This window comes from Palaemon carinicauda, chromosome 12 (assembly GCF_036898095.1).
Source record: "Palaemon carinicauda isolate YSFRI2023 chromosome 12, ASM3689809v2, whole genome shotgun sequence".
Classification (NCBI taxonomy): domain Eukaryota; kingdom Metazoa; phylum Arthropoda; class Malacostraca; order Decapoda; family Palaemonidae; genus Palaemon; species Palaemon carinicauda.
The window spans coordinates 65,128,385-65,151,195 of record NC_090736.1 but is presented as its reverse complement, the minus strand read 5'-3'; the positions used below and the strand labels follow the sequence as shown (position 1 = coordinate 65,151,195).

Below are 22,811 nucleotides of genomic sequence, written 5' to 3'. Positions count from 1 at the left end.
CCACGTTTACTTCCGCTGTTGATTCAAGTCTTGTCGACCTCTGGCAGACATCCTTCTTTATTCTTTCTTCTCATATTCAACCACCATCTATCATAATTACTATTAGACATTTATAAGTTAAACCACTGACATTATCTCACTAACCACGCCAACACTTTTTGCTCCATCTTCCTTATTTCCATTTACTATAGTTACCTTATTCTGTCACTTTATCCTCTCACAAACACTGAAACTTCATCACCAGCCTCTGCTATTTTTCTTCTCTTTCCCCAGTGAGCCCAGTGTCATCTGCAAACATCAACCCTTCCACATTCAACTCAGATTCCTTATCACGCAACTCCTTGCAGACAATTAATGTCCGTTCCATTACCTTTCGCATCACCATTATTCCACAATCTGGTCAATGGCGGAATAAAACTGCTAGAAAACCTTAGAAATGATAATGTAACTGTTGAAATCGACTACATACCCAGTATGTAATTGGTATATGATATAACTATAGAAGATCTTAATGCAAAGTATAGTCAGTATTATGAAGAATCTTACAGTGCTTAATTGCACAATGAGATAATTGAATGAATGAAGGTGCCATGGATCAATATCCAAATAAGGGATAATTAATTTAAAGAATCTTAAATGTTTGTCCAACAATTCAAGACAAGAGTTGGTTGTTGAAAATCAGGCTGGGGACAGTAAAATTAAAATTATTCCTTTATATATGTATATATATGTATATATATATATATATATATATATATATATATATATATATATATATATATATATATATATATATATATATATATATATATATATATATATATATTTGTACAGTTTTGGAAGAAAATGACTGGACATGATAATTAGAAGTGAATTTGCGACTAAGAATGGCACCCTGAATTTCAAATGGAGTGCAGGTAGTCAAAGAAACGTTGTCAGGAGAGAGATATCCTAGACCTACTAAAAATCCTGTATTTTTTTATTTTGCCAGAGTTTAACTTATCTCTCATGCACTAATTTGATCTAGATTTCCGTTAAAAGATACAGCAGAATCAGGTCCATATTCAAAAGGTCAAATTGTTCCAAGATAGCAGCATATGTATAAAGAAGGTTCTTTTTCAAGGTCAAACCACATATGCGAACGAAATATAAAAGTAAAGGGTTAAGAACACTAACCAGAGTAATACCAAAGATTACATTCGTGTAGTCACTATAGTGACCATCAGAAGAACTCTTTGGAATCCATGAATCAAAAATTTAAAAGATAATATTAAAGGGGGATTGATAAGTATGGTTAGAATAATACACATCATAGCCTTACACCTCCCTATGAAGGTTTATATACATATTTGCATAATCATATACTTATGCATATTTAAAAAAAAAAATAGACTTACAGTACGTTGTTCTTTTTTCTAATCTTTCATTCGATTTCTATTAAACTATTACAACTATTTTATTAGAAAGAGCACATATATTTTTTATATAAAATATACGTGCATACACCCACAACCAATGCACATATAGGCATATACAGTAGGCCTACATATATAATAAGATTAAACTTAAGTTAGGCTACACGTTTGCATACATAAGGACATGAAGCTGATATAATCCGAGAAACCGCGAATTAGTTGCTGATGACCTATACCTATAGGTTCCCCTAAACCCCCTTTCATTAGCTTACAAAGACGGCGAAGTTGTGAAATAAAAAATAAAATCAATTTAAGTAAACCTCCAGTCCTTCATTCTTGTGATTTCCCGATTAATTTGATCTCATTTCCCACATAAAAGAAATCCAGATTCGTTGGACTGTGATGGCAGCCTTTCCTGGAATTCTCATTTCGATGATCTTACGATCAAAATTCGAATAATTAAATCTCTTACTTCTTGAAGTGCGAGTCACAATCTCCATCTTAATGTTGACCAGTGGTTAAAACTTGCCTTTGTTTTTGCGTCTTCCTACCTTTCGTCTGTACACCCAAGACTAAACAAAAAACTCCCACTAAACATCTGTAAGATTAAAAATGTTAAGTCTTTCGAGGGGAAACTGAAAACTATCGTTTTCCAGGTGCTTTGATAATGTGGATCTAACAATAAACGAGCAATATGCAGTGTGAAATGTTGAAGGCCTTAGCATGTATTCGATAAAATGACTGTGAAAGTCCTGTAGAGAATAGGGTTCCCCTGTAATATAGGACAAGACAAGCAGCCCCTTAAAGTAAAGTAAAAAGTCGGCTGTTCACAGCTGTAAACCTTATCACCCGTAACTAAGCCTACAGTCTAGGTATACACTTAGACGTGCTTGTAACCAAGGTCTTAGTCTATAAACCTTGCTTGTAACCATATCATCCAAGACTTCGCGTCTTTCAGTAATACTATTAGCGTCGCCATCGTTGCAAAACACGTAAATAAACAGATCAACATGTATAGATAACAAGAAAAGAGGAACGTACAGTATATCCCTTGCATTGCCTGACTCACACTTTCTGAGAGAAATGGGCTCACCTGATAAGGGAATCTAATCGATGACGCCCGTAAGCCAAGTCTTATCGTGAATTTCGTCTCTCGGAAGTGGATTTAGACGTTTCAGTGCCATTATGGTTATATAAAAAGGCCACAGACCGAGGGGTGCTGGTATTGGCCAAAATAACTCAGCCATGGAAGGGTTGCGCGCTCAAGCATTTCTTCTCGCCCTAGCTCTTGTACTTGTAAGTTTTTATATAATTTCTTTTCATAACAGAAATTATCGGACGTTTCTAGGAGTTTTGTTATTACCACTCACTCTTATATGATAGATTTTGTTACAGTAATGCTATTATCATCCAGTATCTAGATTTACAGATTCTATTTTTGACAGTAATATCGTCAGGTGGCTTCATCAACTACAAATGTGAATCAAATCCTCATTTAGACTGAGTGAAGGCTGATGCGTAATGAAGTTCAAAATCTTGAATATATTCGCTCGAGTATACTTACAGAACATGAGTGTCAAACTGAAATCCTTTCGAGAGCCAATTATGCACTTGTTATGTATCTAGGGTCATCAACAATTTGGTCTTTATTTATTGACAAGACTGAAGATTGCAACTTATTTTGCTGGTTATCCTGTTTAGCCAAATATACAGTATTTGTGTACATCTCAATTGTGTAGATACATTTTCCAAAGTTATAACAATTATAGAAACTCGAGTTAAAGAAATCACTTGTCATCTCACGGCTCAAAATTCAGTTCAGATTAAGTCTATAGAAAACGTGAATGATTTGGCAGAACATTTTAAACGGTTATTTTTTTTTTTTTCATGTCACTGGAAGAGGGAAGATGTCCTGCTTTTGAAAGCTGAAAGGCTGGTACGTAAGATGTAACTAAATTTCCCCGGGGAAGCAGAAATTTAGAATACGCATAGTTACGTGCAGTGGATTGTTTATAGCAAGGTCTATAGACCTTGGTTTATAGGATGCGGTTACTGAATGATAGTGCAGTTTTCGATAGTTTTCTCAAAAAGTTTCAAGACCCTGAATTATTATTATTATTATTATTATTATTATTATTATTATTATTATTATTATTATTACTAGACCCTTAAACCTTTCCTAACTAAAACTCGTTAGTTCAGCAATTTGTGGGAGATTTTGATTTCCGAGTGTACCTCTCGGGGTAGCCACTCTTATCAGGGTATAACTACTCATCTCCCCTTACCGCTCAGCGTGACAAGAAAGAAATCTATTTATAGCAGGTCACTTGCTCTTTATTATTATTATTATTATTATTATTATTATTATTATTATTATTATTATTATTATTATTATTATTATTGGTATGGTATTGCACGATTACACTCTTAAGAGATAGCAACGCAACTGCACTTTGTTGGATCATGACAACTAGTAGTAGTGCTTTTAATGCATGCCTTGAAAAATATCTTGGTGTTCTAAATTGATGATTTTGTACTTTTCCTGACCCAGACACCTGCAAAAAAAGTAGGCTTGTGGGGGAAAAGAAAGTTCAAATGTGATAAAAGTGTACTATTTGACAATAAAGATTTATTGGGTTTAGTCTAACCTCACTTTTTTTTCTTTTAAGAATGTTGTGCAAGATGGGTGTTAGGTGTTAACAGAGAGGCGAGGTTAATGCAAGTAACGTTTATTCAACAGATAACGAGATTATATACAAGCAGTTCCGAGCAAGAATGTCTCAACAATTCAAACAAACTAGAAACATGCGAAGGCAAGCTTAAACAGGTTGTTATGTTATCAGTGTGGGAGAGACCGAAAATCCATAACTACATTGTATGAGCGGGTATGAAGTATTTCTAGATTTACCATCGACGGGTAATGACCGTAAATCATTATGCTTAATGATGCTAGCAAATTCGTAATGACAATTGTGATGAAAATTACAAGCTGTCTCAACGTTAATAACTGGAAATAAAAAAGGCGTGAAAACGTGGGTTTCAATGCTAGAGATGTGATATTTTCTATAAGAATAGTAACACGGAAAAGGAGTCATATAAGTCTCCGAGAGGCTGAAATAGGATGGGTTAAAGGCGTGTTTTAAATACAGTATTATATTTGATCACAAGCTGTGTGCATCTCTGAGAAGTTTTTCTTTGTATGTAAAGAAAATCTGGTATTCTGTTCCATATTCTGTTACTAACAAAGTTCTTAACACTTTCTGTAATTTCAACTTTCCTTCCATCCGTAATTGCTGTATTTATGTTCCCACTATATTTCTCATGTTAAAAACATTTCCTCCCTTGTAACTTTTATCTAATAAAGTTTTGCAAGTTTCTGATTTTTCAAAGACCAACAAAGCACGAGTTTAGATTGAATCCCAACACAGTGTTAAAATTAGGCAAATAGTTGGAAAAGCAAGATGCTACAAGCCCAGGGGCTCCAACAGGGAAAATAGCTCTGAGGAAAGGAAACAAGGAAAAATAAAATATTCTAAGAAGAGTAACAACATTAAAACAAATATCTCCTATATAAACTATAAAAACTTCAACAAACCAAGAGGATGAGAAATTAGATAGAATATTGTGCCTGAGTGTACCCTCAAGCAAGAGAACTCTAATCCAAGACAGTGGAAGACCATGGTACAGAGGCTATGGCATTAACCAAGACTAGAGAACAATAGTTTGATTTTGGAGTGTCCTTCTCCTAGAAGAGTTACTTACCATAGTTAAAGAGTCTCTTCTCCCCTTATCAAGAGGAAAGTGGCCACTGAACAATTACAGTGCAGTAACAGCCTCGATTATAATCCAATATAGATTTAAACGCTTTAGTAAAGAACCCTAAATGGCTCTTTCATTTAAGAGCAACAGAATATACGTTACATCCCAGTATATTGATTAAAACTGGCTAAGGGTTAGAAAGGACGATACTAAAAACAACGAAACATATACTCCGATATGATACCAAATGACTCGTAAAGGGATCTGATGATTCTGGATTTTAATCTTAAAAGTTATAGTAAAGAATGAGATAGGATTCTTCCTTTTCCTATGCATATTCGTTCTTAGAGTCCTCCATTCCTTTGTTCTGCTGACAATATTACCGACAATATTAATATCAAAAGGAGGAGATTTAGCCTACTACCCTAATGAGTCAAGCTGGCCTGTATAAATTCGCGAAGGAAAATATAACATATGTTAAATCTAATTAACAAAAAATAGTCATATAGTAAATATAAAAGATGAAAAAAATGAGTTAAGCAATAAATTTAAATCTCACCAATAAAACTTATGCTTCCCAAGAACGTTAAAACATTAAAAAACGGGATCCGATAAAATATCAGATAAACTTTTCTGACTAAAACATAAATACCTTTGCCTTCTTACCAGCGAGGGTTATAATACCGCCTAGGAGGGAAAGCTTTTCCATTTGTTTCTCCGTGGATTTCAACGATAAACGTATTGAAAAATACCATGAATCTTATTAGTTCAAAGGGGATTTTATCGAGGCCACTGGTGTGCTGCGAAATTACCAAAGAGAATTAACGCTTACAGACTTTCAGCTAGTGTCTTTGCAATTATAATCTCGCACAGCTTTCACAATAACACACATGTACAGTTGGCTACAGAAATTCCTGGTACACCTCGTTCTGAGGAAGCGCACCAAGCCAAAGCCACACCCTTACTGGCAGGGAGTGCCTGTGTTTAACCCCACCCACCATCTATGCCATCCTTACCTTCTACTATCTGTTTGGTTACTCGTCGTGAAGTAAGGATTCGACAGGGTGCACTTCCTCGGAGCGAGGTGTGTCACGGACTCCAGTGTCCAACTGTACGTATTAGTTACGTATAGCCAATAGGTACATGGAACGACAGAGAGAGAGAGAGAGAGAGAGAGAGAGAGAGAGAGAGAGAGAGAGAGAGAGAGAGAGAGATTCTAAGAAATCCTGTCTCGGAAATGGATGGGGCCGGAGAGGTATAGGCTACCACAGGATTAAAAGAATATATCTGCACGAGTAATTGAAAAAAAAAAAAAAAAGATAGCCAATAACTGCGCAATTACCAAGACAGATATAGAAGAAAATTAACCAATAAGTATCTGTAACGGTTTTGATAGCCTAATGGAAACGCTACAGTCTCGCAATATTTTGGACGAGAGTTCGAGCCCCCGTCAAACCCGATAGTTACAAGTAGTATTCGAAAAATCACTGTTCTTGTGAGCTAGGGATGGGGTGATTGGTTTTGGAAAGCCTTTTTGTCTACCTTCTGAGTCTTCGGCAGCCACTGCCTGACCTTCCCTGGTCATAGCTTAGGTGGAGAGAGTGTTTGGGTGTTGCTGATATGTATATATGGTCGATCCTGTTTACGATAGTGTCCTGTCCCTTGCCTCTGCCATTCATGATCGTCATTTAAACGCTCTACAAATAACTAACTCTTAAACAAGAGTTTGCAAAAGAGATGAAGAAACAGACATACAACTTCACAGATTTGGAAAAGATTAAAATACATTCTAACATTAATTTCTCTTACAAATTCCCTTACCATTAATATGTATTTCAGATTTTCAGGCACACACGTGCTTTAGAATGTATTAACTGATAAGCGTTAATCATGACAATTTAATCTGGACCCCTCTAACGAATCTGGGTCGATTGTAGATATAGAAAAGGATATTTGCTTCTTATGTTATCTGAAGTGGCGACAAATAGGTCAAGGAAATGCCTTAGGAAGTTATCAATTGCAAGAAGTGTTGACTAAGTTTTATTGCTAATAATCTTTCTTTATTACTCTTCTCTAATCCCTTGGATTATTATTCACTGACTTGCACAGATGTCTTGATAATGTATTGAAAAGTGTTTATGTACGTGTTATTACATGGATCTCTCTATTATTTCTTTTTTATAAAAAAAGAAAAAAAATTATTTCTAGACCTTTGCGTTAGGGCCAAAGTCTAGAAATACTTTTTAAACTTTTCAACACACCGAAGTCTGAGGTGTCTTCTTTAAACCTTGCAATAATGCAAGAGATTTGCACATTAAATCCTCCATTATTATTATTATCATCATTATTATTATTATTATTATTATTATTATTATTATTATTATTATTATTATTATTATTGAGCAACCGTTTCTGTATAGTTTCATTGCAGTCAACCTGAAATGGGAAATCATGAAAATGCAAGTATAGAATATGATTACTATTACAGTTAATATTAAAAGGAGCAGCAGCAGCAGCAGCAGCAGCAGCAGCAGTAGTGGTGGTAGTAGTAGTAGTAGTAGTGATGTTTGGTTACATTTTTCAGGAATGGCTTATAGACCTCACGGCCTCACGTAATGAAATAATAGAATTTGATTTCCATTTAGCTCAAATTGCCATTGAGTCCTTTGGTCGGGTCATTCCTTTATACTGGTACAGCTGGGCACAGGAATTCCTGGCACACCCTTACTGCGGTGCAAGTAACCAAACAGATAATATAGGGAGAAGTGGCAGAGGTGATGTGCAGGGCTACACACAGGCCCTCGCCACGCAGTGAGGGTCTGACAGGGTATATTTCCTCAAAGAGAGGTGTGTCAGGAATTCCTGTGTCCAACTGTTCGTTCAGGATGATAAAACGAGGTACGCTAATCCGACAGAGAGCAATAAAACGAAGGAAATATTGTTAACGTTTATGACTGATAAGACTTATCAGGACAAAGAAAAAAAAAAAAAAAATCCGGAATAATAGCGTGTACATTTTTTTATTAAGGCGGATATGCGTTGATTAAAAGGGATTACTACCTTGTTGCTAGAAATAGTTCCTTAGGAAGTTCTTGAGAAATTTGTGACGTAAAGGGGTAATTTCGCCAAGTAATCTTCTCTGAAGACTGAATTGCGATCTGTTGTCAGGTAGCTGTTAGGTACTAAAAGAGAGGCTAGATGAATGCAAGTGACTTTATCTAACAAGATAGCGAACTCATATGTAAGCAGTTGAGGGCAACAGTGGAATAAAAATTCAATCACTGTGAAACGATATATATATATATATATATATATATATATATATATATATATATATATATATATATATATATATATAATATATATATATATATATATATATATATATATATATATATATATATATATATTTGGGCTCAAGCCATGTCGTCCTGATGGAAGTTCCCATAGGGTAGCTTCCTAGGGTATATTACAACTACGGCGATATTCCCAGAGAATTTACCTTAAGGTACCAGAATTCTAACTCCTGGAGCGAGTATCCTTCGTGAAAGGGATATCGCGACATATCAGAGGACCTATTCTAGACACGTCACATGGCAATCTACGACCTGGACAGAGATTTCGTCTCGTAGGATGTGATTGACGAGATACGAATTCGGGAAAGAAAAAGGGGGAGCCGCTCCCAAGGCTTCCCTATCCCCCGATTCGTATGCGTGCCTGGCGCCAATCCTGGCGCCATCTGTATTCCTTTTTGCGTAGCTTAACAACTCGGTGTTTTTTTCCTGTTTTTCTCGCAAATCTTGGATTTATTCGGCTTTTCATGGCTTCTCCGTCTTCGTTGGCCTCTGATAAGTTGAGTATAGTGTCTGTTATGTATAAATGTAGGCTCTTGGTAAAATTTTGAGTGATTAATAGGATTAATCTTTGATACAAGAGCCGTAGCCTACCAGAGGTGTCCTGGGCACTGTCGCTCGCTAGGTATAAATTAGTTAGTCAGAGCGACATTCCTGGTTGTTTTGCTTTAATAAATTTTAGCTATTTAGCTTTACATAGGATTTCCTTTCGTGCTTAGTATTATTTGGCGAAGTATTCGCCATTCTGGCCTACGCTAGGCCATGTAGCCTAGTCGTTTGGTCCTAGTACTTCATGCATGATTTTGGTTTTTCTGAGTGTAATTAAAATTTTATTGAAGCTTTAGGCTATATTTTATACATTTTAGACTGTGTGGAATATTTCCAAGATTGTATACGTGTGAGTTTCGGTGAATTAGGTAATCGATTCTCTTGGTGCCTAGGCTAATTGCTTATGGAGCCTTAGTATACTTTATCATACTCCCCGGTTGCTTTCTTTTCTTCGGAGAAGGTATGCAATCCCTTTCCCTCTGTTTAAGCCTTGGGCTTATCCCTAAGTGGTTTTTTCCGAATTTATTTTCGATAAAACTATACTAGGGTGTTACTGTACCTTCATGTTCCTGTAGTTATGGTTCAAGAGGGACAGAACAACAGAGTTTTTAGTCTGAGTCCGTGTTGTCTGGCTTGGGGCAGAGTCCCCCTCGCTGACCTAACACTTACAAAGGGAGCTTAGCTCCCTTAGGTCACTACCGAAGGTTTCTGTAAGTTATGATTCCTTCTTTTGTGATCGACCAGACTAAGTCCTGTTGCTGTTCTCGGGGGAGGATAAGTTCTTCCCTTGGGAGTAGCAACGCCTTCCTTGCTTTGGTGCTCTGGAAGCTGGCAAGTATTGCTGGCCTTTCCCCTTAGATCTCCCTTAGGCTAAGATAAGTTTCTTGGCTGCGGGTGATCTGTCACTAAAGCAAGGTTGGCTGGACCCTCTTGTCCCTTCCCCCTCTATCTCCGTAATGGCCTAGCCATTACTGTACTGTACCTTGCCGGCCGGCAGAGCTGGCCGGCAGGGGTCTTACTGTACTGTACGTCGTTCTACTTCTGGACCTAGTATAGGTTGGGATGTGGAATTGACTCAGCCCATTGCCGGCCGGCAGAGCTGCTGGCCGGCAAGGGTCTTATGTTTTCGAGTGCTGCCCGGACCTCTCTTGGTCCCTCATCCATGCCTGCCGGCAGAGCCGGACGGCATTGGTCAAGGAAGCCTGAATTAGTTTCTCCCCTTCCTTATATGCACTCTTTCGGTTGCCGGGCTTGGGGGTTGTGTACACTCTTATCCCGGCATCCATTCTATTTTCTTCTAGTGCTGTACCTGTCCCGGCTGCCGGCCTCATAGGCTGGCAGCCGGGCAGGTGTAGTCTTCTGGTTCTTTTGCTGCCGGCTGGCATCGATCTTGTACCTTTGCCGGCCGGCTTATGTCAGTCCTTGTCTGCCGGTCACCAAGAGTGTGGCCGGCAGCTGGGTACTACCTTGTGTAGTTTCTGGCCGGCAGCCATTGCCGGCCAACACTGGCTGTTACCGGCCGGCAGCTGCTGCCGACCGGCACAGGCATTTGAACCAGAGTGCTGCCGCCCTATAGCTGTTAAGTAGTATACTTTAAAGATAGTTGTGGTGTGTGCCGGCCGGCAAAGGCAGGCCGGCACACATCCTCCTATACTGTACTAGTATTCTTCTGTATAGCATATACAGTAAGAAGAAAACTATAGTAAAGGTTTAGGTACAGCACTGTATCTTCTAACACTATTGTGTTTTCTTGCACAGCCCTTTGCTGTTGCCCTCAGATAGGAAGCAGAGTTCTTCCCTGTCTATTATCCAGGATTTTAAAATCATTGCCTAGGTGTGAGCTCCACCTGTTTCCTCTGGAAACCTTGCATTGGTTACTCTAGAAGAGATAAACCATTTTGATTTTATTATCTGGAAGGCTGCAACAATGCGTTGTGAGGGAAACACAAGTGTGTGTCTTTCCTTTATGAATTGTTATGCTATACTATGCATATCCAGTGATACATAGTTCACTTGATACTCATGGAAATTTCTTCTCTTTACAGGAGGACCCTCCGAAGTGCGGAAATGTTTTCTGCAATGTCCGCAGCAAGAACCTCTGCGGACATGAGTGTTGTAGGAGACACGCAGCATGCGCTGTCTCCAAGGATGATCTCCAGTATTGGGACCCTCAGGTATGTACTGTATGCACTAACCTGATTACTGAGGCTTTTGATTCCCCTAGAACGGCGGAATCAAGGGATATAGCAAGGGAAAAGCTTCGTACTTGGGTAAGGGGCTTCAAGAAGAACACCTCTGGCCCTTATCTTCCAAGTGAGAAGATGAGGGCGTATCTTTTTCCCCAGGCATCAGCTGAGGCAGTGATTCCCCAGCCTCAAGAGGAGATCCCTCAAGATCAAGTCCAGGTGGACGTGGAAGTCGCAGTCGCGATGCAAGACATCCAGTTGGATGACAGGATGTCTGACCTGGACGAACGTTTGGAAGAAGACCTCCTGGCAGAAGGTCAGGATCAAGTTCAAACCCCGGATGTCGTAGAGGATGAGGTCGACGAGGTGTCGGCTACTCCGGTTCAGATGCCGGAGCCTATCCCCTCAACATCGGCTGGTCTCCCAGTAGAACTGGGACAGGCCCTCTCTTCGATTGTTGGAATGATCCAACAAATGCAGAAGGAGATTCAGGAGAAGGCGGCTGCAATGGAACTGCGTATGCAGTCCCTGGCAGAATCACATGGGCCCCAGAAAAGGCTCAATGTGAAAGACCTTCCCATATGCTCAGATGCTAACCCATGGAGGTATGCTGAGCACATGCCGATGACGACTGGAAAGATCGTCATCTCGGATAAGCTGGGTTCAGTTCCCCTAGAGGAGGTAGAATTCTGGCCCAGCAAGGCATCATATCCGGACTGCTATGTCCGGCTGAGAAAAGAACCAGCTTCAAGGGAGGAGACAGAGCCGAAGGAGGTCATTATTATGGACCACGCTAAGGCTCAAGCCCTACTTTCATCCTCGATGAAAGAGAGGGGCTTCTCTAATTCGAAGGTAGCTGCATTGAGCAAGAAGCTCCCTTCTTTTGTGTCCTCTCCTGATAGAGCCTTCCCCTTTTTACAGAAAGGGTTTGCGGCTGTCCTAAAGGCAGTCGAGGCCGGCAAGCCTTGCCCCTCCCTGGAGGAGTGTAAACCCTTGTCGCTGGCTCTGCCTATGGACCACAAAGACTGGAAGGATGTCCATCTGACATTCTCAGTGGGAAAGTTGGAGGCTGATATTGCCGGACGGCAATTCGGCGAGGACCTCCCCAAGCTGTCCGAATCTCTTTTACGAAGAGAGTTCGAGACAAAAGAAAGACTGGCAGCCTCAATGTCTCATCAGACTACTCTTGAGACGATGGCAAGTGACCCTAAGGTCCATGAAATGTTCATGGTAGTGGCTAAGTCTCACCTAGCCACAGTGACGAAGGACCTTTATGGCTTCGTCAAAACAAGGAGAGCTTGCAGGGAGTTCGTGTTCACCGGGGCTTCGGTGAGACACGAGCCAAGGAAGTTAATCTCCTCCAACATTTGGGGAAAAGACCTTTTCCCTACCGATGTGGTCAAAGAGGTTGTTGATAAGGCCGCCGTGGAGAATAGAAACCTTCTCCAGAAGTGGGGCCTGGCTATCAAAAGAAAATCTTCCCCGGATGAGGGTCCTCAACCAAAGAGGAAGAATATAAGGACTAGGCTACCGTCTCGGCCAGCCAAGTCTTATAGACAGCAACAGCAACTGCAATTGCCTTTGCCTCCAGTGCCCCAGATGGTGGCACAAACCCCGACTACTTTTCAGTGGGTACCCCAGGCTGTGCCAGGTCAGTCAACCACATTCACCCCAACGTTCGAAGGACAGTCTTCTTCCTTTCGTGCAAAACCTAGAGGAGCAGCCAGAGGCTCGTCTAGGCGCCCCTCAAGGGGAAGGGGATTCAGAGGTGGTCTTTGTCAGGGAGGCAAGACCTCAGGACGGCAGTCCAAGTGAAACGATACCGGTAGGAGGGAGACTGATGAAATTTTGGGATCGCTGGACCTTCGATCCCTGGGCCCAAAGCCTACTCAAGAATGGACTGGGTTGGAGCTGGTACAGCACTCCACCCCCGTGCCTTCGGTTTTTCCAACACTCCACCCCCGTTTTGGAGGAGTACGTTCAAGAACTGTTGGAGAAAAAGGTGATCCGAAAGGTGAAGTCCATCAAATTCCAAGGGAGGCTGTTTTGTGTTCCCAAGAAAGACTCGGAAAAGCTCAGAGTCATTCTGGACTTGTCGCCACTCAACAAGTTCATAGTGAATTGCAAATTCAAGATGCTAACACTGCAACACATAAGGACCTTACTGCCCAAGAGGGCATACTCAGTCTCTATAGACTTGTCAGACGCCTATTGGCACATTCCAATCCGCCGTCGACTCTCCCCCTACCTAGGGTTCAGGCTACAACGGAGACTGTACGCCTTCAGAGCCATGCCATTAGGGCTAAACATAGCCCCAAGGATTTTCACGAAGCTTGCGAGCGCAGCTCTCAAACAATTACGCCTAAAGGGAATTCAGGTAGTAGCCTACCTGGACGACTGGCTGGTGTGGGCAGCATCCGAGACCGAATGCTTGCAAGCTTCCAGTCAGGTGATCCAGTTCCTAGAGTACCTAGGCTTCAAGATCAACAGAAAAAAGTCTCGACTTTCTCCATCCCAAAAGTTCCAGTGGCTGGGAATCCACTGGGACCTTTTGTCACACAGTTTCTCCATCCCGACGAAGAAAAGGAAGGAGATAGCGGGCTCTGTCAAGAGACTTCTAGATTCCGAAAGGATATCAAGACGCGAACAGGAGAGGGTACTAGGCTCTCTCCAGTTTGCTTCAGTGACAGACCCAGTGCTAAGAGCACAGTTAAAGGATGCAACCGGAGTTTGGAGAAGGTATGCATCAAACGCGCGAAGAGACCTGAGAAGACCAGTGCCGCCTCGGCTACGTACTCTTCTCAGACCTTGGTCCCAAGCCAGACATCTAAAGAAGTCGGTTCTTCTTCAGCCACCTCCCCCGTCGATGACGATTCACTCAAGACGCCTCAAAGGAGGGATGGGGAGGTCACTCTCATCGGAAAAAAGTCCAGGGGACTTGGTCCAAGCTATTCAGGACCTTTCATATAAACTTTCTAGAAGCTATGGCAGTGCTCCTTACCTTAAAGAAAGTCTCCCCGCGTCACTCGATCCACATAAGATTGGTGACGGACAGCGAGGTGGTTGTGAGATGCTTGAATCGACAAGGGTCGAGGTCACCACCTCTCAACCAAGTAATGTTAGCCATTTTCCGATTGGCGGAAAAGAAGAAGTGGTACCTGTCGGCAGTTCACCTTCAAGGAGTCCGCAATGTGACAGCGGACGCTCTATCCAGGTTCACACCGATAGAGTCGGAATGGTCCTTAGACGCAGGATCATTTTCCTTCATTCTGAATCAAGTCCCAGAACTGCAAATAGACCTCTTTGCGACGAAAGACAACAAGAAGTTGCCCCTGTACGTGTCCCCGTACGAGGACCCCTTAGCGGAAGCAGTGGACGCAATGTCCCTCGACTGGAACAGATGGTCCAGGATTTATCTGTTCCCTCCTCACAACCTTCTGTTGAGGGTCCTCAACAAACTGAGATCCTTCAAGGGGGTAGCGGCAATAGTGGCCCACAAGTGGACGAACAGTATGTGGTTCCCCTTGGCGTTGGAACTACAGATGAAGTTCGTGCCGCTACCACATCCAGTTCTGACCCAGCGAGTCCAGAAGTCGACTGTCTGCGCTTCATTACAGAAAACCCGGACCCTGCAGCTCATGATTTTCTCGCCCTTGCGGTGAGAAAGCGTTTCGGGATTTCGAAAGCCAGCATAGACTTCCTAGAGGAATATAAGTGCAAATCGACTAGAAGGCAATATGAGTCATCTTGGAGAAAATGGGTGGCCTTTGTAAAGGCAAAGAATCCGCAGGAGATCTCAACAGACTTCTGCTTATCTTTCTTCATCCACCTCCATGGCCAAGGGTTGGCAGCTAACACGATTTCAGTGTGTAAATCTGCTTTGATGAGACCCATTTTATTTGCCTTCCAGATCGACCTAGGTAACGAGATCTTTAATAAAGTTCCGAAAGCCTGCGCTAGGCTCAGACCTTCAGCACCTCCAAAGCCCATCTCATGGTCTTTAGACAAAGTTCTTCATTTCGCCTCCCTGTTGAGCAATGAAGAATGTGCGTTAAAGGATTTGACGCAAAAAGTTATTTTCCTATTTGCACTCCCGTCCGGGGCCAGGGTTAGTGAGATCGTAGCCCTCTCGAGAGAGGCAGGTCGTGTTCAGTTCCTGGATGGGGGGGAGCTGAACCTGTTTCCGGATCCTACGTTTCTCGCCAAGAATGAGTTACCCACCAACAGGTGGGGTCCCTGGAGAATCTGCCCTCTGAAAGAAGATGCATCTCTATGTCCAGTAGAATGCCTAAAGGTCTATCTTCGTAGAACTTCAGACTTCAAGGGTGGTCAACTATTCAGGGGAGAAACATCAGGCTCAAATTTATCTCTGAATCAACTCAGAGCGAAAATAACATATTTTATTCGCAGAGCAGATCCTGACAGTACACCCGCAGGTCACGATCCGAGGAAAGTTGCCTCATCCCTAAATTTCTTTAATTGTATGGATTTTGAACATCTCCGTTCATACACGGGCTGGAAGTCTTCCAGGGTGTTCTTTCGCCACTATGCGAAGCAAGTAGAGGAACTTAAGAGATCTGTGGTAGCAGTGGGTCGTGTAGTTAACCCTACTGTTTAACTCTGCGAGGAACAGTGGTCTTAATTGGGACGATTAAGTCCAGGGTGAGTGTGTAGGTACATACTGTACTACAAACTAAATGAGGGCACCAAGTGCCCATATAGACTGTTCCTTCTTTCAAAGGTGAACCTAGCATAAGTTCAGACATGTGTGCCGAGCGTTTCTAACGCTAATGTGATTGATTTGTAATACAGACTTTTATGACTTGGTACCTTGGTATCTTATTAAAGTCATGTTTAATGGTTTTTCTTTCAGATAAACAAGTTCTGTTTACGATCATACTTATGCTTAAAGTTTTGGGTTATCCTCTTTTATATATATATATATATATATATATATATATATATATATATATATATATATATATATATATATATATATATATATATATTTGTTGTTAACCTGTCTGTTTATTATCTGTCAATAAACTTGTTCTTGAGAACCTTGCGTCTCTTTCACCTGTGTCAATTTATTGGTATAATTGAGCATTTTAATTCTATGTATCTTATCTGGGATAATTCTGTTATGCAAGCTATGTTGCATTGGTTTATGTAGTCCCCTAATGGGAGGACTCCGTCCCATAAAGGGACGAGGGCGGTTTTATTAGTTTCTTCCTATGCGGATATAAACCTTTGTCCAATACAAGTATTGTGCGGATTACTGGTCAATATATATTGACGCAGTGGTTCTATACAAACTATGCTTTACTTAATATAGGGCGAGACCACTATATTAGCTTGCCTGGTATTCATACATAGATATATGTCCTCTTCGAGACTTTCCAGAGTCTAGTAGGACTCTTCCCTGTAGGGGGCAGGAAGCTCTAACATAGTTTATAGTTAGTTGAAAAGATGTATAACGGTAACATCTTAGGTCTCTAGGTCTAGTCGACCGGGAAAAAATTACCTCCGGGGAGTACGGCACGTTCTGAGAATCCACAGATACAGTAATGCTCTGGTACACTTCCATCAGGACGACATGGCTTGAGCCCAAAAAACGGATTTTGAGCGAAGCGAAAAATCTATTTTTGGGTGAGATGGCCATGTCGTCCTGATGGACCCGCCCTTGCCTTTCTAAGAAAGGGCTGTAGGACCCCTCCCTACATACAGTATCTGTAGCACCTCGTGTACGCTACAAGGAATACAGATGGCGCCAGGATTGGCGCCAGGCACGCATACGAATCGGGGGATAGGGAAGCCTTGGGAGCGGCTCCCCCTTTTTCTTTCCCGAATTCGTATCTCGTCAATCACCTCCTACGAGACGAAATCTCTGTCCAGGTCGTAGATTGCCATGTGACGTGTCTAGAATATGTCCTTGATATGTCGCGATATCCCTTTCACGAAGGATACTCGCTCCAGGAGTTAGAATTCTGGTACCTTAAGGTAAATTCTCTGGGAAAAAAAAAAAAAAAAAAAAAAGAGAGAGAGAAATCGCAGCTCATTTCTTTGACACGCCAAAAAATCGAGCGTGGTCGCAGCAATTTTGTTGCGTTCACAGTCGCGGTGGTCGCGTGCGATTTTTCAGATCTTACTCGGTGAAATGATCATTTAACATTTCGGTCGATTTTCGGGCCGAAAATGTTTTCGAAAATTTCGGTCGAAAATTTTTTCGAAAATATCGGCCGATTTTCGGGGCGAAAATTTTTTCGAAAGATCTTGAAGGCTACCTTCAAGATCTTTCGTAAATGAAACTTCGTTGATTTGCAGCTTTGCACTTTGTGTAGAATACCTATTTCCCAAAAAAATTTCAATCCTCGAGAGATAGACAACAGCTTAGAAATAACAAATTTCCTTGGATATTGTGATTAACATTTACTTAAATGCAGTATTTTGCATTTGAATTATCACATTATAAATGAAATCGTGGGCTATTACTGTAATCGAGAATACCAGATACTGAGGACATGTTTTGACAAGGAAAGACAATAATCACCGATTCATCTCGATTCACTTTTACGCTTGTTCATTTTCATCGTTTACAATTTGCCCTTTTTTTTTTTTTTTTTTTTTTATTAATCTCATATGTCCTGACTCTATAAACATTGAACATCCGTGAAGTATTTGAAATAGATCAACTTGTCACTGGATTTTTGAGTTGCAAAATTTCTAATAAGCCTACGTTTTTTATATGATTTGTAATTCATATCAAATCATATAAAAAAAACCCGATGCCAAACGAGTTTCAAATAACATAAAAAATCGAAACATTTTAATTAAACAGTTGAAACACTGCTCGAAAATAAGAGAACACCGAAGCAGCAAAAATCAAGGAAAAAGAATGAAGTTATGTGAACTTTGCCCTGACGTATGGTTGCGGTGGCAGCCCGGAAGAATGTGAACCGATTTTAATACGTTTAGTATAACTTAATTATTCTGAGTTATACGGTCGAAAATTCATTAAAATAATGAACTGGGACTCACCTGGGTCCTAGAACGAGTCCTAAAGGTAGCTACACCTAATTCTAAAAATCGTTGTTTTCTTTGTTTTGTTTCCATTCCTCACCAGGCTATTTTTTCTGTTGGAGCCCGTAGGCTTCTAGCATCCTGATAATAATAATAATAATAATAATAATAATAATAATAATAATAATAATAATAATAATAATAATAATAATAATAACTGCTAGAATATGTTACGATATTCTTGTAATAAAATTTACGCACAACAACAACACTTTTAAGAAGATACTTATACTCAATTTTTTTTAATGAGGCGCATTTGCACTGACTCGCATCGGTGCCCTTTTAGTTCGGAAAAGTTTCATGCTATCTGACTGGCTAGAATTATTTTGTCCAACCAATCAGCGATCAGTAAACTTTTCCGAGCTAAAAGGGCACCCCTTCTAGTCGGTGCAAATCTGCCTCCCTGAAAAGAATTGACTATAGGCTAGTAATAGAAGGTAAAAAAAAAAATATATATAATTGTCATTAAAAGTGAAGCAAAGAAGTACATTTCAAATTATTATATGAATATACAATAAACTGAATACTCCTTCCTAGTTATCTTAGTTCCATTTGACTCCTTGATAAACAAAACCAAAAGAATCAAATTTAAAAAGTCCAACTTTCATTTAGGAATATCTAAAGCCCTGTGAATTAAGATGAAAAAGTAAAAAATTTCATTTAGAAACTTATCAAAATCCCTGTGAATTAGATCCAAAAAGTCCTACTTTTATGTAGGAACTTATCTAAATCCCTGTGAATCAAATTTGAAAATTTATAATTTCATTTAGGAGCAGATCCAAATGGCCATGTTTCAAGATGGTGAAAGTTGTTAACACCATAGAATATGCTTAGGAAGATTAATGACAATAGAAGTTATCTAATTATCAATTATGTCCATTCAAAGTTATCAGAGGCCTTAACAGTTAACGCATTCACAGGCCTTATTAGTCATTATTGTCGACCATTGATATAGATGATAATACTTTACTCTTGGTAAGGGTAGAGGAGACTCTTTAGTTATGGTAAGCAGCTCTTCTAGGAGGACACTCCAAAATCAAACCATTGTTCTCTAATTTTAGGTAGTGTCATTGCCTCTGTACTATGTACTTTCACTGTCTTAGATTAGAGTTCTCTTGCTTCAGGGTACACTCAGGCACATTATTCTACCTTATTTCTCTTCCTCTTGTTTTTTTAAAGTTTTATAGTTTATATATGAAAGATTTGTTCTAATGTTGTTACTGTTCTTAAAACATTTCAATTGTTCATTACTTTTCTTGTAGATTATTTCTTTATTTCCTTTCCTCACCGGGCTATTTTCCCTGTTGGACCCCTTGGGTTTATAGCATTCTGTTTTCCAGCTTAGGCTGTAGCTTAGTAAGTAAGTAAGTAAGTAAGTAAGTAAGTAATAATAATAATAATAATAATAATAATAATAATAATAATAATAATAATAATAATAATAATCTAAATTAATAAACTTCTAGTACAATAAACAATCCAGTTATTGTTCATTTAAAATGATATGTGAAATAAATTTCATCTCTGCAATGCCATTGCTTCAAATTACTACAGAGTTAAGAAAATGATCAGAAATGAAAATATTTAGTTGTTTGGTTCAATGCACAAAACAAACCACTAATATGTCAAACTGAAATTATATATGTTAGAACAACACCTCTGATAGTTTCTCTAATGCATGTTATCAAGGCAATAATAATAATAATAATAATAATAATAATAATAATAATAATAATAATAATAATAATAATAATTATTATTATTATTATTATTATTATTAGCCAAGCTACAACCCTAGTTGGAAAAACAAGATACTATAAGCCCAACGGCTCCATCAGAGAAAAATAGCCCAGTGAGGAAAGGGAATAAGTAAATAAATAACGGTATAAGAGGTAATGAACAATTAAAACAAAATATTTGAAAAACAAAATAACCCGTATACATAACTGAAAAATATGATCATCAATTAAATGAAGCATCGGTGAATAACCGCATAAAACGCCTTTCGTAAGACACCGCATTATTTCAAAATGTGATAGCGGTTTAGTTACTCCCTTTCACGTCTATCGTTCGTTCGCTTAAGAACGCCTTGCCTATAGCAAGACACGGGCTCTTGCATTAGGGCAGCTTGTAAATTCACGTCTGTTGAATAATTGATATTTCATTTCTGCTATCCCTGCTATAGTCCTTGGGCATGTAGCTGTGTTCTTTTCCAAGTAGGGTCGTAGCTCTACGACAGTGTTAAAAAAAAGGCTATGATGAATGGTAAAAATCCTGGAATAAATGTTTCCAGGCATTTAACGTTTTAAAAACGGATATATGTCCACGTAACTTTCAATGCTACCACTATCACCATAATCCTTTTTTTCCAGGGTACCACTACCAAAGTCCTGGCGCTGAGACTACCACCTGATGTCAAAACTGGTGTGCCGAATGGGACTGATGGGATGGAAGTCATCGGGGACATGATTATTCCCGATGAGCTTCACAAATATTTAAAAACCTTAAATATTCAGAGAAAAGTTATTGCTGCACCTAACTACCGCTGGCCTGAAGAAGCTGGGACACCCACAGTTCCTTTTGCATTGAGCAGCAGTGGTTTGTAGATTACTAAACTAGTATTTTCGTTCATATAAAAGCATCTCATTAACCTCAAATTATCGTTTCAATTATTTCGTTGATATGGCCGGTTTAGGAAAAAAGAATTGCAGGAGGTACAGAAGGGGTAGGCCTATGTGGTTTTGGTGTAAAGTTGCTCAAACTGGTAAAAGTGATTGTGAGTAATCGAGAGTGAATATCAGTCAAAGGAATGCAATAAGGTAAATTAGGTCTATGGATTTCGGTGAAGGAAAATCAAGAGAGACGATGGAAGAATCGAAGCGATGAACTCCGTACTTTAGAGAAAAGCCACACATGATACTGGATTGAAGAAGAGGCGATCAATTGAACAGAGGGAACAGTGAAGGCAATAGGATCTTAGCAAATGTTCGGAAAGAAAGAAGTGTGTTTATAAAGACAAAAACTGATATGCATCACTGGATCACTAAACATCTCTCCTTTTTGGAATTGAAACATGGATGTAAAATGTGACAGAGAACAATGCGGTTAGGGACTTTGAGGTATATTACGTGTCAAAGATCTGAAAGTTTGAGAAATACTAAAATATCATCATCATCTCCTCCTACGTCTATTGACGCAAAGGGACTCGGTTAGATTTCGCCAGTCGTCTCTATCTTGAGCTTTTAATTCAGTACTTCTACATTCATCATCTACTCCATGGTTCATAGTCCTCAGCCATGAAGGCCTGGATCTTCCAACTCTTTAAGTGCCTTGTGGGGCTCAGCTGAACGTTTGGTGAACTAATCTTTATTGGGGAGTGCGAATAGCATGCCCAAACTATCTCCATCTGCCCCTCACCATGATCTCATCCACATATGGCGCTTGAGTAATCTCTCTTATAGTTTCATTTGTAATCCTGTCCTGCCATTTAACTCCCAATATTCTTCTGAGGTCTTTGTTCTCAAATCTACTAAATCTATTGGATATTGTTACACTGTCATACCACGACTCATGTCCATACAGTAAGACCGATCTCAATAAATTGAAATATATCCTGATATTTATATGCAATTTTAGGCAATTTGATATCCAAATTTTACTTAACCTTGCCATTATCTGATTTGCTTTTTCAATCTTTCATTAAACCCAAATTCTAAAGATCCTTTATTAGCTATTATAGTTCCTAAATGTTTGACTGACTACACCTCATTAATCCTTTCTCCTTCTAATGATATTTCATCTTCCATTGCACCTTCCATTATATTTATCTTGAGTCCCACCTCATGTGATATTTCATGCATCTGGTAAGCAAGCTTTGCAAGTGTTGTGGTGTTCTGCTAATAAGGACAGCATAATCAGCATACTCTAGGTCAGTTAATTTCCTGTTACCAATCCAGTGCAATCCCTCTCCACCATCTCCGACTGTTCTATCCATTACAAAATCCACGAGGAGGATTAACAACATAGGTGACAACACATTCCCCTGGAGTACTCCACTGTTCACTGAAAATTCATTTGATAGGATTCCAGTAACATTAACTTTGCACTTGTTATGCTCATGGACAGACTTAGTCAAATTTACATATTTAAGAAGGACTTCATAATAATGCAGGACTCTCCAGAAAATTGGCTGGTGCACACTATCAAAAGTTTTTTCATACTCCACAAATGTCATCAGGAGTGGATTTCTATATTCTACAAATTGCTGTACCACATGTCTTAAAATTAAAATTTGGTCAGTATAACTTTTACTTTTTCGAAATTCTTCTTGTTCTTCTGTCAGCTTTTCATCAATCTTTCTCTCTGGTCTCTAGAATAAGCGTACTATACATCATCATGACCACTGACGTAAGTGTGATGCCTCTGTAATGAATGCAATTAGTCAGATCTCCTTTTTTATTTTGCCATTT

At 39.6% G+C, this 22,811-nt stretch overlaps 1 protein-coding gene across 1 annotated transcript in view; it reads left to right on the top strand.

The window, feature by feature from the left end:
- Nucleotides 1-2,573: 2,573 nt before the first annotated feature.
- Nucleotides 2,574-22,811, top strand: part of LOC137651241 (protein SpAN-like) — a 47,929-nt gene continuing 27,691 nt past the window's right edge. Inside the window, exons 1-2 of the mRNA XM_068384467.1 lie at nucleotides 2,574-2,711; nucleotides 20,715-20,940. Coding sequence (XP_068240568.1) covers nucleotides 2,661-2,711; nucleotides 20,715-20,940 — 277 coding nt within the window. The 5' untranslated portion in view covers nucleotides 2,574-2,660. The remainder of the gene's footprint in view (nucleotides 2,712-20,714; nucleotides 20,941-22,811) is intronic.